This window comes from Martes martes, assembly GCF_963455335.1.
Source record: "Martes martes genome assembly, chromosome: 10".
NCBI classification, from domain to species: Eukaryota; Metazoa; Chordata; class Mammalia; order Carnivora; family Mustelidae; genus Martes; species Martes martes.
The window spans coordinates 58,909,855-58,926,456 of NC_137898.1; the positions used below are offsets into that span (position 1 = coordinate 58,909,855).

Genomic DNA, 16,602 nt, shown 5'->3' on the forward strand with positions numbered 1-16,602 from the left:
GTGTCATACAATTACACACACTTAAATTCACACTTAGTTTAGAAACTCAGGGATAACCAATCTGTGGAGGTCAAAATTAGCAGGCTTTCAGGGCCATGTGCAATAGGCTGTGACAACACCTGCAATGCAACCTACAGTAGGGTATTCCCAGGGTCTTCAAAGTCCTTAATCCATTATTTCTCCCATGAAAAGTCTTTCTTGTTTGGCTCCCAGCCTGTGTGCTCCCTCCACTCTTACCATAGTATTTGGAACACAGTGAGAAAGTCCTTGGGCTCTGCCCTATATGATTTTGTTTTATTAAATCTTCTCCCATTCTGATGTCCTTATTTTCCTCAATTCCTTTCAGTTTGGGAAGGAAACATAATTAACAATCAGTAGTAAAAATATGCTGGTTTTACCCAAACAGCTAGAGATAAACAGAAGGAGAAAGTCAACAGACAAACAGTAAGGAATAACAACACTCCCACGACCGACCAGTGATTTTTGAAGCTGCAATGTTTGTCTTGACTGCAGTGTCATGGTGATTGCCATGGGAGAATTCAGTGCATGTGCTGGAAGCTATGCCATAATACCAAGGAAAGTTGCAGACCCCACGGGAATGGAAGGTGGAGCAAGCCAGTCTCTGCATAGCAAATGTTTGGAGGATAGCAAATGCAGCCCATCATCTTTCTAACAAAAGAGAAACATTCAGGGATGCACACGTATGAATCCTAACTACTTTTCCACTGTTTAAAAAAAAAAATGCATCCAAGATACTCCTGTTATTTTCTACCTTGCCATATTCGTATGGCAAGAAAAAGCCACACACTTCAAAATTTGAAAGAGCCTGTTCAAGATTAAAAAAGACTGGGGTATTCTCAATTCTTTTTCTTGCAGTCATTATCCAAATGATCTGAGTTGCACCTAGATTTTCCAATATAAGGTTCTAAGTTTCTGCTTTCTGTTTCATTTGCTAATCCTCATATAAACTCTTGTGTGATACTTGAGAAGATATTAGTAATAGATAAAATAATACAGCTTCAATGCTCAAAGATTCTGATCTACAACAAATAAGATACATATAAATACTGAATTGTATTGCACACTCCTTACCATCTACTTCCAAATGTTAATGCTCCTTAGGGTCCCAACCTCAATTCCTCATTTTATATATGATTTCATCCCTATAACTATCATCTGATAGGCAACCAACCCCAAAGCGAGATCTTCAGGCCCAGATTCTCACCTGAGAGTTAGATACATGACTCCCTACCAAATTTATTCACTTCAGTGTCCCGCAGGCTCTTCAGAACCTACATATCCAAAATGGAACTGATTCTTCCTTTCAAATGGCATCTCTCTTCCTTTTTATACTCTCTCTTATTGTGCACAGCTCACCATCTATCAAATCATCTATCAAAAGTACACATAGTCCCGTCTTTATTTCCCCTTCCTGAGCTTCCTTCTCATCTCCTTCAAGACTCTATCCAAACATCACTTCTTCTATAAAGGTTTCCTTTCTCATTAGGCAAAATTAATTTATTTTCTATGCTTACAAAGCAGTGTTTTCATACAACTACAGTGAACATATTATTAGTTACTATGTAAGTGACTGTAGGTACTTAATTTGGGTCCACTGTGAATAAACAAATCATAAAGTTACTTTTAAACACATTTGCCTTTAATTATAGGCTTTAAATTTCTTAAAGATGCAAAGCTTATCTTACTCATCTCTGTACTCAAAGTACCCAAAATAATAATTCAATAAACATTTAGAGAGTCAATGAAGATAAAGGGGCATTTCTTACTCTGTAGTTGAACGAATTTTCCAGGAAAGTTACACACTGAAATAAAATGTCTAAATTTGATGTAACTGCTTTGAATTTGGGCCATATTAGAAGGCTGTGTTTTGTGATGAGCATCTGTGAAGTAGACCCTGTCAAATCCATACTTCTTAGGAACTGCCTTGGAATTGTCCTCATTTTTGCTCTGTGGACCTTGGCTAAAGTAGGTATTTATATATGCTCTAACAGATCTCTCAACTCTCTGTTCTAGAATCCCTGAAAGTTTTAAAAAAACAAATTCCCCAAAACCACCATGACAGGAAATTCCTATAAGGAGATCATCTAACCTAAAATCTTTTGGAAAGATGGGTTCACTGACTCTATCAAAGTACGGGAAATATCTGCATGCTCAGAAAAATAATAAAGACAATAAACTAAAATAGGGAAATATTACATACATTTTCCAGTAATGTTAAATACTTTAGGAATATTTGTCAACCAGTCCTTGGTACTGAATTATCTTTGGAGGAAACCCTAAATTTTCATAAGATGCTTATGAAATTGCTTAACTTCCTATAGATAAAAATATATTAGAAAGAATCCCCCCCCCCACCACTGGTCTGTACAAATGTTCATCACCTTTCTGATTTCATGCCTAGGAGTTAAGTGTCAGCTTTCTTAATAGACCTCCTTAGAGTCCCATTCAATGGCACAGGTTTATTTTTTCTCAAAAACTTTATCTTTCCTCAGCTTGTCATAGCAAAAATCTGCACTGCTCACTTTATATCTCCTTTTATTATCAATTGCCAGTTTCTTCTTTTCCTAATTATTCTCGAAATAAAGGACTTACGATTCACATATACTAAAAGTAAAATTCACACATTTGCTAAAGCATACATTTAAAAAGTATATATATTAGAATTTCACACAAGAGAGAAACTGTGTCTGGGGCAGGATTTCTATACCGAGGTCAGTGCTCTTTATTTATTTGAGATGTCCAAGGTGCCTTCAATGGCATGCTGAGGGTCAGGGATTTCCAATGACAACTCATTTAGAGTCTAACATGAAAAAAATGAGGCTCCTAAACTCGGATATTCTGACACCATAGCAACTTCAACCAGCTTTTGCTAAGCGTTCAATACAATGTTCATTCGTCCTTTTTCCTTTTCAAAATTCAGTTTTTAACGTGAAAACCAACTGATCGAATATTCTCATTTTGCTATACTAATTTAAATGAGATCATCCAATATAAAAGAAAAATTTGAAAGTATGTAACATTTATAGGTCAGATTAAACCAACATAACCTAAGAATGAGATTATGCCCTATATTAACAGAAAACAAAGTACTGGCAAAAATAACATTTATTTGCATAATTACTTTTTGAGAAATGCTAAAGCACATACTTCGCTTCGATGTCAGCTTTCTCTCGTACTGCATGAGCCATCTGTTCAGTCTCAAAGTACTTCTTTTTGCCTTTAGCTAAATCTTTCACTGTCTCTTGTAATTCAGTTTGGATCTTTGTCAACTGGTCCACACACTGTAAAATACAAAGTGGAATTATGATGATATTAGTTTTCAGGCTTACCAAAAATGAATTTGTCCTAAGGACTATGCACTATGCCCTCAGGATGGAAACCCAGGAGAAAAATCAGCACTTTTAGTCTCCTTCAAACTGCAAATTAAAATCCAGTGAACAGCTGGTACTCCCATCTCAAGAAATGTATTGAACAGTGTCCCAGTTTGCTTAACAACTCTTAATAACCTCAGTGCTGCTGAAGACTGACGTTAAGATAAGGCAGGAGAAGAGCAACAATGAAAATGCTTTTATTGTTGGAGATATCATGATACTAAAGGCAAAAGAACAAAGCAATCGTATATTTCTTCATAATCTTTGGGTGGGGGTCATGCTGATCTTCTCTATAACATGCCAATTTTTAGTATATGTGCTGCCAAAGTCTTAATGTGCTACAAAATCTTAATAAAATCTTTACATGTTTGGGGAACTGATGGTGCAAAGGATACTGAAGAATTCTGCTCTGGGAAAGAAGGAGTGTAATCTGACAAGTCTATCATAAATCCAAGATGGAGAGAAGCAAGAAACCTGGGTACTATGTAACAATTACTACTCAAAATTACTGCCAACTCAGTTCTTTGAATACAAATACACATCTGGGAGCAGAAACAGACATGATTAACTCAAAGAAATGTTTAATTAATAAATTCTTATAACACATTGGGGCCAAAGTAACATTGCTTTGGGACTCTTCTGGATATCTAAAGGGGAAACACTTTTCCCAATTTGCAACAGACCACTGCAAAGTTTCACCAGCCTGAGGCCAACTCAGGGAAGCCTCAACTGAAACACTTCTGAGCCTGAAACAGAGTCTGGTGGAGACTGACAAGAGCTCAGTAAAGCAGGAAGAGACACTGGTGAGGAACTATATTGACAGGGTGAACAGCACGGAGTAGGGCAAGGACACTGGAGCAGCAAGGATAAAGCACAAATAAACTTACACATGTGACATACAGGCTAGAGTTTCCCAAAAATTGTTAGGTGGTAAGAAAAGGACTACTTTACAGTAAGCAAAAAACCTGGAAGATTCCCTATGAGCATATTTACTGAGCACTTAACAAGTGCCAGGCTATAAATAAAGGGTTAAAAAAAGCCTCACCTCTTTCTCCTCTGCATGACCCTTACTTAACTTTCTAGGTCTGTGTTTCAACAGAAACCTAATAAAGACACAATTTGGCAACACCACTTATGAACACTGATAGGTAAACTGCATCAATGTGGAAGAAAGTACAAATGCACAATAAATATCTGATGGAAAAGTCTTGGGTTCGGGCTTCTGTGAGTATGATAATGCCTGTATATGGACACGTCCTTTGCAGCGACTTTGGAAGCTCTGGTGTAATAAATAAATTTAAAAAGTTGTAATAAAAGCTTTTAGTCTCTTTAGGGTCAGTGCCTATCCCTGTACATGTGAATCTCATTCTCTTACCCCAGACCTTTCACCTGAGGAACCAAACAGAATAACTGGTTGGCTATGCAGACTGAGGCATACACTGGTGGAAGAACTAATTATACTAGTGCTGGATGCCGTCCTGCTTGTTAACGGTGTTTGCTATTCTAATGTCCTTCTAAGTAAACCTCATGCCATGTATGGCCTAGGATAATCATGACAGTCTCAGTGTTTTGCTACATTTAAGAAGACTCCCTACGGGTGTGCGCATAGGCAAAATGTGTAAGTATAGTACTTTATAAATGTTATCACATTTACTCCTCCAAACGACTCTGATAAAAGTATTCATATTAGTCCCATTTTAAGATGAGGAAATACAGGGCACCTGGGTGGCTCAGTCAGTTCAGTGTCCGACTCTTGATTTTAGCTTGGGTTGTGATCTTGGGGCCATGGGATTGAGCCATGCATCAGGCTCCGCTCTCAGCACAGAGTCTGCTTGGGCTTCTCTCTCTCTCCCCCCAGCTTGTGCATGCACTTGCTCTCTCCCTCTCTTAAATAAATAAATAAAATTTTTTTTTAAAAAAAACGAGGAAATAGACTTACAAAGGTTAAATAATTTATCCCAAGTCATACAGTAAGAAAGTGATATCTTTTACCATGTAACCCACTATAGTACGTGCCCCAGTTTTGTGACAACCATGTTTTTAATGTCCTTATGTAGAGAAAACTTACCTTAAAATAGTAAGCTTTTAAAAACTGACATGTAACTCACATAGCAGAAAATTCACCCTTTTAAAGTATACAATTCAGTGGTTTTCAGTATATTCTTAAGGTTGTACAACTATTACCACTATTTAACTCCAGAACACTATCATCACCCAAAAAAAAAACCCCATACCAATTAGCAGTCACTCTCCATTTCCCCCTACTCCTAGTCCCTAGAAACCACTAATCTACTTTTTATCTCAATGAATTTCTTGCATTTCATATCAGTGGAATTATATAATATCTGGCCGTATATGTCCCAAGACTTTCACTTAGTGTAATGTATTCAGGGTTTATCTATCTTATATCATGTATTAATTCATTTCTTTTTGTGGCTGAATAAGATTTCGCTGTGTAGATATACTAAAATAATAATCTTTTATCTTGCAGAAAAATCTTCCTTTCTCTTTAGTTTTAATAGTCCTTATCATAAACAAACTGCTTATTTAAAAAATAATACCATGAGGGGTGTCTGGCTGCCTCAGTCAGTAGAGCATGTGGTTCTTGATCTTGGGGTCATGAGCTCAGGCCCCAAGTTGAGCAAAGAGATTAGCTTTTTTTAAATTTAATTTTATTTTTTCAGTGTTCCAGATTCATTGTTTATGCACCACACCCAGTTCTCCATGCAATATGTGCCCCCCTTAACTTAAAAGAATAAAAATAAAAAATATTATGCCTCCATCAGAAAGGAGGACACAACTTTTGTATCAACATGGATGGGTCTGGAGGAGATTATGCTGAGTGAAATAAATCAAGCAGAGAGAGTCAATTATCATATGGTGTCACTTGTGAAGCATAAGGAATAACACGGAGGACATTAGGAGAAGGAAAGAAAAAGTGAATTGAGGGAAATCAGAGGGGGAGATGAAGCATGAGAGACTGTGGGCTCTGAGAAACAAATTGAGGGTTTTGGAGGGGAGGGAGGGTGTAGGGTTGGGTGAGCCTGGTAGTGGGTATTAAGGAGGGCACATACTGCATGGAGCACTTGGTGTGGTGCATAAACAATGAATCTTGGAACACTGAAAAAAAAATTTTAAAAAGGAGAAGTTAAATTTTGGAATCAAAAAAATAAAAATAAAGGGGGGCACCTGGGTGGCTCAGTGGGTTAAAGCCTCTGCCTTCGGCCTAGGTCATGATCCCAGGGTCCTGGGATCAAGCCCCATATCGGGCTCTCTGCTCAGCGGGGAGCCTGCTTCTCCCTCTCTCTGTCTGCTACTCTGCCTACTTGTGATTTCTCTCTGTCAAATAAATAAATAAAAATCTTTAAAAAAAAAAAAAATAAAAAAAAAAATAAATAAAAATAAAAAAATAATACCATGACAACCTGACACTCCCACAGAAAACTGAAACACCCCAGTAATGCCGTGTTTGTGGGTGTGGAGAGCTTAGAAAATGTTCCATGGCTTCAATGAGATATTAAGAACCAAAAACTGGGGCACGGTCTGAAAAATGCAACTATGTTTAATGGGAAAGTGAAATGCATTATTTGTTTTGTTTTAATTTTATTTTATTTAAATGCAATTAGTTAACATATATTAGTTTCAGAGATGGATTATTTAAAAGAGGAGTCAGATGTAAGGTTTCTATAACCAAAATGTTCACCTAAAATGAGCGTGGCCTCAGAAAAACTAAACAGTGAAGAGAAACTCAAGAATCCAATGGCGATTTACTTGCACTGAAAGGGTCTGATAATGAATGTTTTGAGAGGAAACTAAGCACAGAAGGTCAAAACTTTTCCTGGAGATGCAAACCATGTGGCCAGGATCGCAGTATATTCATACAAAGTGAATGCCATGGGCACATGCGTGCACAGACCCACACATAGCCACTCACTGCTTATATCCCTACCCTTTGAAGAATAAGATGTCTTTCTTAGTACTGGGTAACCAAACACCTTATGGAATTACTTAATTCATCTTCATCTATAAAATACTATTAATGAAATTATTTTTTGCACGTGTGACAATGTCAAGGTGGATGTTATGATAGTTCAGATCTTTAAAAAGATTTCTCAAAAATCTCATCAGAAAACTTAGGGTGATTCTTTTCTTGTTTTTTTTTTTCTTTCCCTTTATATACGTTTCTAAGACAATATTCATCAAATAATATTAGATAGCCTATGTGTGCAATGAAGAGATCTCTTGTGATCCATTCTTCCCTACCCGTACAACCATAACCACATGTTTTCCCAAATGAACTGCTTCAAGTCAGAGTATTTGGGTTTTTGTCAAAGAAAAGTGCTCTGCACATAGCAAAATACAGGCATACCTCATTTTATTGCACTTTGCTTTATTGTGCTTTACAGATACTGCATTTTTTTATTTTTTTATTTTTTACAAATTGAAGGTTCAAGACTTCAGTGAAAGAAGTAACTGCAGATGTGGTGGAAATAGCAAAAGAAGTAGAATTAGAAGTGGGGCCTGAAGGTGTGCCTGAATTGCTGCAACCTCATAATAAAACTGAATGGATGGGGGATCGCTTCTTATGGATGAACAAAGAAAGTAGTTTCTTGAGACGGACTCTACTCCTGGTGAAAATTGTTGAAATGACAACAAAGAATTTAGAATATTAAGTATATTTAGTTGATAAAACAGTGGCAGGGTCTGAGAGGATTGACTCCAATTTTGAAAGAAGTTCTGTGGGTAAAATGCTATCAAATAGCATCACATGTTACTTCACATAATACAGAGAAATCATCTGTGAAAGGAAGAGTCAATGGATTCAGCAAACTTCACTGTTGTCTTATTTTAAGAAACTGCCACAGCCATCCCAACCTTCAGCAACCACAACCCTGCTCAATAAGCAGCCATCAACGTCAAGGCAAGACCCTCTATCAGCAATAAGACTATGATTCATGAAAACTCAGATAATGGTTAGCATTTTTTAAGCAATGAACTATATTTAAATTAAGGTATGCACATTATTTTAGACATAGCTCCTGTACACTAAACAGTCTATAGTACAGCGTGAACTAACTTTTATTTACACTAGGAAACTAAAAAATTCTTTTGACTCAGTTTATTCCAATATTTGCTTTATTGTAGTGGTCTAGAACCAAACCCACAGTATTTTTGAGGTATGCCTGAACCAAAAATATTTATTAAATAAAAGTCATCAAACTAATTTGCAAATAAAAAGATTACCTAGGATTTCCTTTCCAATTTTAAAATAAATTTCTTCTGCAGGAATCTAGTTTTCTGGGGTAGACTAAGTTATATACTTAAAAAGAAGCTTAATAATGCTTAAGAAAAGACTTGGTGCACTCCAATATTTATAGCAGCAATGTCCATAATAGCCAAACTATGGAAAGAGCCCAGATGTCCATCGACAGATTAATGGATAAAGAAGATGTGGTCCATAGATACACAATGGAATATTATGCAGCCATCAAAAATGAAGTTTTGGGATGCCTGGGTGACTCAGTTGGTTAAGGGGCTGCCTTCAACTCGGGTCATGATCCCAGCGTCCTGGGATCAAGTACCACATCAGGCTCCTTGCTCAGCAGGGAGCCTGCTTCTCCCTCTGCCTCTGCCTGCTATTCTGTCTGCCTGTGCTTGCTCGCTTGCTCTCTCTCTCTGACAAATAAATAAATAAAATCTTTTTTAAAAAATGAAGTTTTGCCATTTGCAAAGATGTGGATGGAACTAGAGGGTATTATGCTAAGTAAAATAAGTCAATCAGAGAAAGACAATTATCATATGATCTCACTGATATTTGGAATTTGAGAAACAAGGCAGAGGATCATAGGGGAAAGGAGGGATAAATGAAAGAAGCCAAAACCAGAGAGGGAAACAAACCATAGAGACTCTTAATCTCAGGAAACAAACTGAGGGTTGCTGGAGGGGAACTGGGTGGGAAGGATGGTGGGTTGAGCAATGGACATTGGGGAGGGTATGTGTTGTGGGGAGCAATTTGTATTGTGTAAGACTGATGAATCACAGACCTGGACCCTTGAAACACATAATACATTATACATTAAAAAAAAAAAAAAAGACTTGGTGTGGTATAAGCCCAGCTCTTTCCCAAGAGTTATAAGCACTGACCACTGATAAACACAGAAATTAATGTATAAGTCTACACTAAGGCTAAGGGATCATATGAAATGGTGACAAACTTGGATATTAGAATTCCAGTGAAGAAATTAAAAGTACGATCCCTGAGTATGACACAGATCATGTATAGATAGATATACTTGCCAGTAATTTAAAGATGGGAATAAAAGTAAAAGTAACTTTAGCCAATACATTAAAGTCCTACAAACCAGTAGGTTCTCTGACCAGTAGTTGTGTCCTGGAAACTCATCCTAAGATAATAACTTCAAAGAAAAAAAAGTTAAATTTTTATTGTAGACTTAGTGGTAATGTCCAAAAACAGAGGTATGATTTTAAAAAGCAGAATAAATTAAAAATTCATTCAGAAATAAAAAATAATAGAGGTGCCTAGATAGCTCAGTGGGGTAACCGTCCAACTCTCAATCTCAGCTCAGGTCTTGATCTCAGGGTTTTGAGTTCATGGTCCGCACTGGGCTCCAAGCTGGGCATGGAGCCTACTTAAAATAATAATAAAAATAACAACAACAACATAAAGGTTGTACAGAAACATGAACAATTAATTAGGAAATAGGAGAGAATGACAAATATAGGATATCATAAAAAAATCAATGTATTAATTACAACTATTACAAAAACTAAGAAGATAAAAGAAGTTAAGGAATTAAGTAGTCTACTAAGGTAAAGAGGTTGTATGTATTTTTCTGTAAACCTATTTAAACTTAAACTTCAAGCATTTTTAAAAGATTACATAGGATTTGGAATTAGGAAGTAGTGTATTCAAGTTCCTGCTCTGTTATTTACTACTAAGTCTCCTTAATATTTTTTAGCCTTGGTTTTGTCATTTGTAAAATAGTAATATTTACATACCTAACAAGTACATATGAAAAACAAATGAGACTATAATGGATACAGTAATAGTTTACAAACTCTAAAGTGTTATCCAATGTAAATCCCAACTATTTCAAAGGAATATGAACTCTAGTATATATGAAAAAAATATGAACTGAAGTGTTATTAATTATGAGACTGATAGATATTAACTGGATTTATTGTGGTGATCTTTTGCATATATACAAATATTGAATCACTGCATTATACACCTTAAATTAATACAATGTTATGTTAATTATACCTCAATTTAAAAAATGACAAATGCCTTAGATTATAGAGGCTCGTTTTGTTCTATAAGCAAATGTCAGCATACAGAAAATGATTTAGAAAAAGCCATGATATAATTCTCATTATAATCTACACAATGATCAGATGCTTTATAATTATAATATGCCTGGATTTACCCCCAGTATTAGAAAACTGTCAAAATAGAGAAAGTTTTTTAAAGAATATGAATATCAAAATGTTATAGAGGGAAAACTTTAAGTCAGACTTGGTTGTGATAATGACAGAACAAGTTGTTTCAGACTACCTTCCTCTAGGATGGAAAACTTGGACACTATTTAAAACTACCAGCACTAAGGAACAATGATACACACTTGACTTATGGGAACTGTGATGTCTGGAAGAAGGGAAGCACAGCTAGGTAAGCTCTATGTTTAAGGTGATTTTTTCCCTAAGGTTATTTGTTGAATCAGGTTACAAAGAAACAGGCATTCTTACTGGACTGGCGAATCAGAGGTTGAAGTTTAAGGATGCTGAAAGAGTAGAAACTTGAGAGGCCAAGATCTGGAAAGAAGGGTGCTACAGAGAAGCAAGCCCAAAGATCTGTATGCAATTTCCCCGAGTCATCGGTTTGGCTGACTTCTAAATGGCATGTACGGGTGTAACGCCAAGAAATCCAGTAAAAAACAGTAGCTAAAAGGCTAACGAGCTGAGCAGTTACCAGAGGATCAGAGCAGCTACATGATGTTGAGAAGACAAAGGTTGGAACCATATCTTGTCAAAATAGAAGGGTTTTGGTAGGCACCCCACACTTTTTCACAGTTAAAATCCTGGCAATAAGAACAAAGGTGAAATAGACCAGCCCCATGAAAAGCTTAACTTTTTGGAAATAAAAAATGTCTTCCAGAGTCTCTACAATTTTTATTCAAAATGTCCAGCATTGTGAGGCATACTAAAACAGCTGACCCCAATAACCCAAAACCAAGAAAAACAGTAAACCATAAAAAAAAAAAAAGGCCTACAGTGATTCAGACAGTGGAATCATGAAACAGAGATTGAGAGTAATATATTCAAGAGGGTAAAAGAAAAACATGTGGAGGTGCACCAGAAACATAGAATCTTTTTTTCTTAAAGATTTATTTATTTATTTTTGAAAGAGAGAGAGAGAGAGAGAGAGATTGAGAGGGAGAGAGTGCATGAGAACATGACTGGGGGCAGGGGCAAAGAGCGGAAACAGACTCCCTGCTGAGCAGGGAGCCCGATGTGGGGGCTTGATCCCAGGACCCTGGGATCAAGACCCGAGCTGAAGGCAGACACTTAACCAATTGAGCCACCCAGATGCCCCACAGAATCTATTTTTAAAAACGCAATTAAAAATTATATAACTGAAAAATACACTGAGATTCCAAAAGACGTTTTAAAAGCAGATTAGAAACAGCAAAACAGAGTATTAATTAACTGAGAGGTATTGGTAGAAAATATTCAGACTTCAGACTCAAGAGCAGAAAGAAATGAGGAGACAACCAAAGTGTTGATCAATGCAAGAATGTATAAAAAATGTAGCATATACACATAATGGAATATTATTTGATCTTAAAAAAAGAAGGAAATGCTACCACATACAACACAGATCACCCTGTAAGACCTTACACCAAATAAAATAAGCCAGTCACAAAGGGACAAATATTGCATGATTCCACTTACATAAATTATCAAACTCATGGAAGCAAAGAGTAAGTTGTGGTCAGCAGGGGCTGGAGGAAGAGGAAAGAGAGAACTGCTAACCTACCAAAATTTCAGATATGCAGAATGAGTAAGTTCAAGATTAGCTGTATAACATTGTGGCTATAGATAACACTACTGTATCATACACTTAAAAACCTGTTAAGAGAGTAGATCTCATGTCAACTGCTTTTATCACACTAAAGTTTAAAAAAAAAAAGAAATAAAAAATATAAGATTGATTCAAAGGAAGGCAAAAAAAATGGGGGAAAGTTAGAGAAATAAAGGAGAAAGAATCGATGGTCTATTTATCCTATGGAGTTAATCTGTGGTAAAGCTTGGGAGGTAAAATTGGAGAAATCAACTGTAGCGGTTACTTATCTCTACTTGCTTTGTCTCTGTTTCCCTTGTTTTCCTTTGGAAACCCATCTCAATTTTCTTTTGGAAAATCATCTTTCCAGCTTTTTAGTATATATCGTTTGCAATGAGGACTGTAACCCCTGACTTGGGGGAAAGCCTGTGACCCAAGACAGGTCAATCAGCCTCAATTTGGGTAGTTTTATTGGAACTTTTAGGAAAATGGAAAATGTACGATTGCCTGCTGTAAGATTCATAAATCTTGCATTTTGGGGGCCACCATGTTAAGAGTTGCTAAAGAATGAAGCATTTGCTAAAGAATGAAGCAGACCTAATGGATGAGAAGAAAGACTGAATTGTAATACCATCATTTGAGCACCTGGATCCACCCCTTGGCATTTTCAGTTATACAAGCTAATACATTATTTTCTAGGCTTAAAGCTAGTTGGAAGTAGGTCTGTCATCTGTAATCTCAGAATCCTAATGGGTATGACCAATATGTACTTAACATCTAGATGGAACACAGCACCATTTTTCTCAGATATAATATAAAACAAATTAATTCACAGATAAGAGGACTGGTCAAACCCCACCAAACATCATTTGCCCCAGAATGGTAGTTAAATTCAGGGCAGACATTATTCTACCAATGTAAGAGAAAAGCACAATGGTAAACTTTTTCAAAATATTTTCTTTTTTTTTTTTTAAGATTTTTATTTATTTATTTGACAGATCACAAGTAGGCAGGCAGGCAGGGGAGGGGAGGAGGAAGCAGGCTCCCTGCTGAGCAGAGAGCCCGATGCGGGGCTTGATCCCAGAACACTGAGATCATGACCTGAGCCGAAGGCAGAGGTCACCTGAGCCACCCAGGTGGCCCCAAAATATTCTTATATTAAGAAAAGTAGAACTTTCCAGTAATTCAGTTATATTTGGTGACTGCACTAGCTATCTGACACATAGTATTTCCTTCCAGTTAGGAATTATGCTAGCATTAATTCTCTGCCTCTATCTCCTACCCTCTCTCTGCACACAGGGTTAGATATTTACATACCTAGACATACAGCATATTTTCTTCCAACTCAAAAGCACTGTTTGGTCAGTGGTCATGTAGTTTATATACCATGTTTGTTTAGAAAGAGGTAATTTTGAGCAAAGGTAAAACAAAGGCATTCTTATGCAAATGTTAAAATCAAGTGATATTACACGAATGCTTGAAAGAGATGAAAATTTTATATATATACAACATACATTTAACATACTGATTTTATGCTGCTAAAATCATCTTTGACAAATAAGCAAAATTAGTTTTTTTAGATTTTGTTTGTAAAACAATTCTGAAAATCCAAATGACAATTAGAATTTTAAAACTGGATGGCTTCTGAAATACTATTTCCGTAAATGGTTAATTTAATATTTTCTAAAGTATTTAATGGTCCCATAAAAAAATTAATTACTTATTAGGCATCATGATAATCTGTTTATATAACTCTATTTCCAAAAGAGGACACAATTCAATCAACTATTTTTAATAGCAAGCTTTTCATAAAAATCACATTTAATAAATAGTGACTTTTTTCTTTGAATTTTTAATTTCTGTATAAACAAAGAAATAGATCTATTTGAAAACTTTACTTCTTTGTAACCTATATAATTAAACTTTAGAGCACAACACTTTTGGTAATAAGTTTTCTATATTTGGTCAAAATGTGTCAACTTCTTTTAAATTAGCATACAAAATGGCTCAAGTGAAAACTAAGACAAAGTAGGATTAATAACATTGTAACTATTTTAACATACACCAAACTATACCAATATTGTGAAACTAAGCAAATCTATTTACTTAAGGTGAAAAGTGGTATTTGTAAGAAGCGTTCACTGAGCTTTCAGAATGTTGATTCAAATTACGTTCACTTTTGTCAGTTAATAAAATACAGTAGTTAGAAAAAATATGATGAAATCAACAAAATTCTAGTAACATGTTGAAATCAGAAATATTTGTGACCATATAGGAAAGCTCAAGGTGTTAAAGTGAAATTTAATATAATCTTGCAGATCACAAATGGAGCACTGAGATATTAATATGCATATAAGAAAAGAATAGAAACAATACCCTTTTTAGTTGCTGTTCTTTTAAGCTTCTCACTGTCCTTGCAGGCTCAGAAATGAAGTTTTTATAGTTTTCACATATATTGATCCGAGACTGGGCTACCTGCATTGTTCCCTCAAGAAAAGACTTCCAAACAGGATACATGCTCCTAAATTCAAAGAGGGACAGAAAAGTATTAGGCAGGGAAAAGGAAAAAAAAGTTGGCTAACCTTTTGCTCACTGGCTAGCACTGTGAAACAGAATGGATGTTTTCTTTATATCTGAAAGTGTATTTATACTGCTTTATAGGCAGGAATATTTTTAACATATACAAGTAGAAACACGACATATACTTTATTCCTCAAGGGCTCTGCAATGGGCTGACTTGATTCATCAGCTATTCTTGATACTGAAGTAAAGTGAAACAAGGATTACAATTCCAGACAAAGCTGACACTATTAAAATTAGTGAATAATTCAGACTGTCCAGACAGTTCACTGTCTCAGGGTCATCACTATGAATATCAAGTTTCATTATTTCATTAAGATATTTTCCTGGGTTGCCTGGGTGGCACAGTCAGTTAAGTGTCCAACTCTTGGTTTTGGTTCAGGTCGTGATCTCAGGGTCATGGGATCAAGGCCTGAGTTAGGCTCTGCGCTCAGCACAGAGTCTGCTTGAGAGTCTCTCTCCCTCTCCCTTTGCCCAGCCCCTGCCCCACGCGCTCTCAAAAATACATAAATAAAATCTTTAAAAAATTTTCTAAAAGATGCTTTCGTAATTTTAGAGATGGGTAACCGAGGCACAGAGAGATGTAGAGAATCGCTCTAGATCAAAGAAGAGTGTGGTCATACTAAGATACAGATGAAGCCTAGGTACCTCTAAAGTACATTCTCTTTCAACCACAACATATTACTTTCTTCCATAAACTGATGGGGTAGAAAAAAATCATCAACAATTTCTTACGTGCTTGAGAAGTCTATGGTATCATTGCTCTACATCTGTTTCTGTGTTTTAATAATGCTTAGCCAGCATCACATTGTGGCTTGGAATTATTCCAATCAAGTCCCATCACCTTTGCTTGATAAATGTGCTGAGCAATCTCTTTATAAAGTCAAAGAATTATGCATCCTTTGCTTTTTGTAGCCAATATCCTTTTCAAAGCTTCTCTTCTACTTTGCTAAACACTTTAGTCTGTTCTAATATGCACCTAGACTAGTTAAACATATTTCATAACTTATCATAGGAATGGATGGTATTTTGTTTTTAAAAATGAAATACTGGTAAAGAAAAAAAAATGAAATACTGGTAGATTATAACATTCATCTCCTGAGATTTTCTTCTTGTGCCACGTGGATTTTCTACTACAGACTGCTATACAAGATATCTTGTGTTACATAAGTGCTACTAGCAGCGGGTCAATGGATGAAACGGATGACAGTGTAAAAATAAGAAAAAGAAAAATTGCCTGAGTCTCCATCCTATTTAGAACTAAGAAAAACCCTTTTAACTGTATTTTTCAACCAAGGAAATGATTAGTTTATGTAATGAACTGGTTTTGGTAATATACCAAATGAATCAGTTTAGATGGAAATATTCGTTTATTTAAGCAGACGTATATCTCATTCCCTTTGGAAAAAAGATTCAGTGTGTTGTGCCAGCATAAAAGCAAAATCAGTCTGAGGTGATGGATGTTAACTAAACCTACTGCAGTAACCATTTCACAATATATGTAAATCAAATTATCACGCTGTACACCTTAAACTTATAGAGTGCTGT

General features: G+C 35.9%; 1 protein-coding gene across 2 annotated transcripts in view; it reads right to left on the reverse strand.

Annotated features, from left to right (window-relative positions):
• FCHSD2 (FCH and double SH3 domains 2) overlaps positions 1 to 16,602 on the reverse strand; it is a 289,905-nt gene that overhangs the window by 129,054 nt on the left and 144,249 nt on the right. For both annotated transcript variants that reach the window (XM_080816044.1, XM_080816045.1), the window contains exons 5-6: positions 14,851 to 14,995; positions 3,169 to 3,302 (exon numbers count right to left, since the gene is read on the reverse strand). In XM_080816044.1, coding sequence (XP_080672170.1) covers positions 3,169 to 3,302; positions 14,851 to 14,995 — 279 coding nt within the window. The remainder of the gene's footprint in view (positions 1 to 3,168; positions 3,303 to 14,850; positions 14,996 to 16,602) is intronic.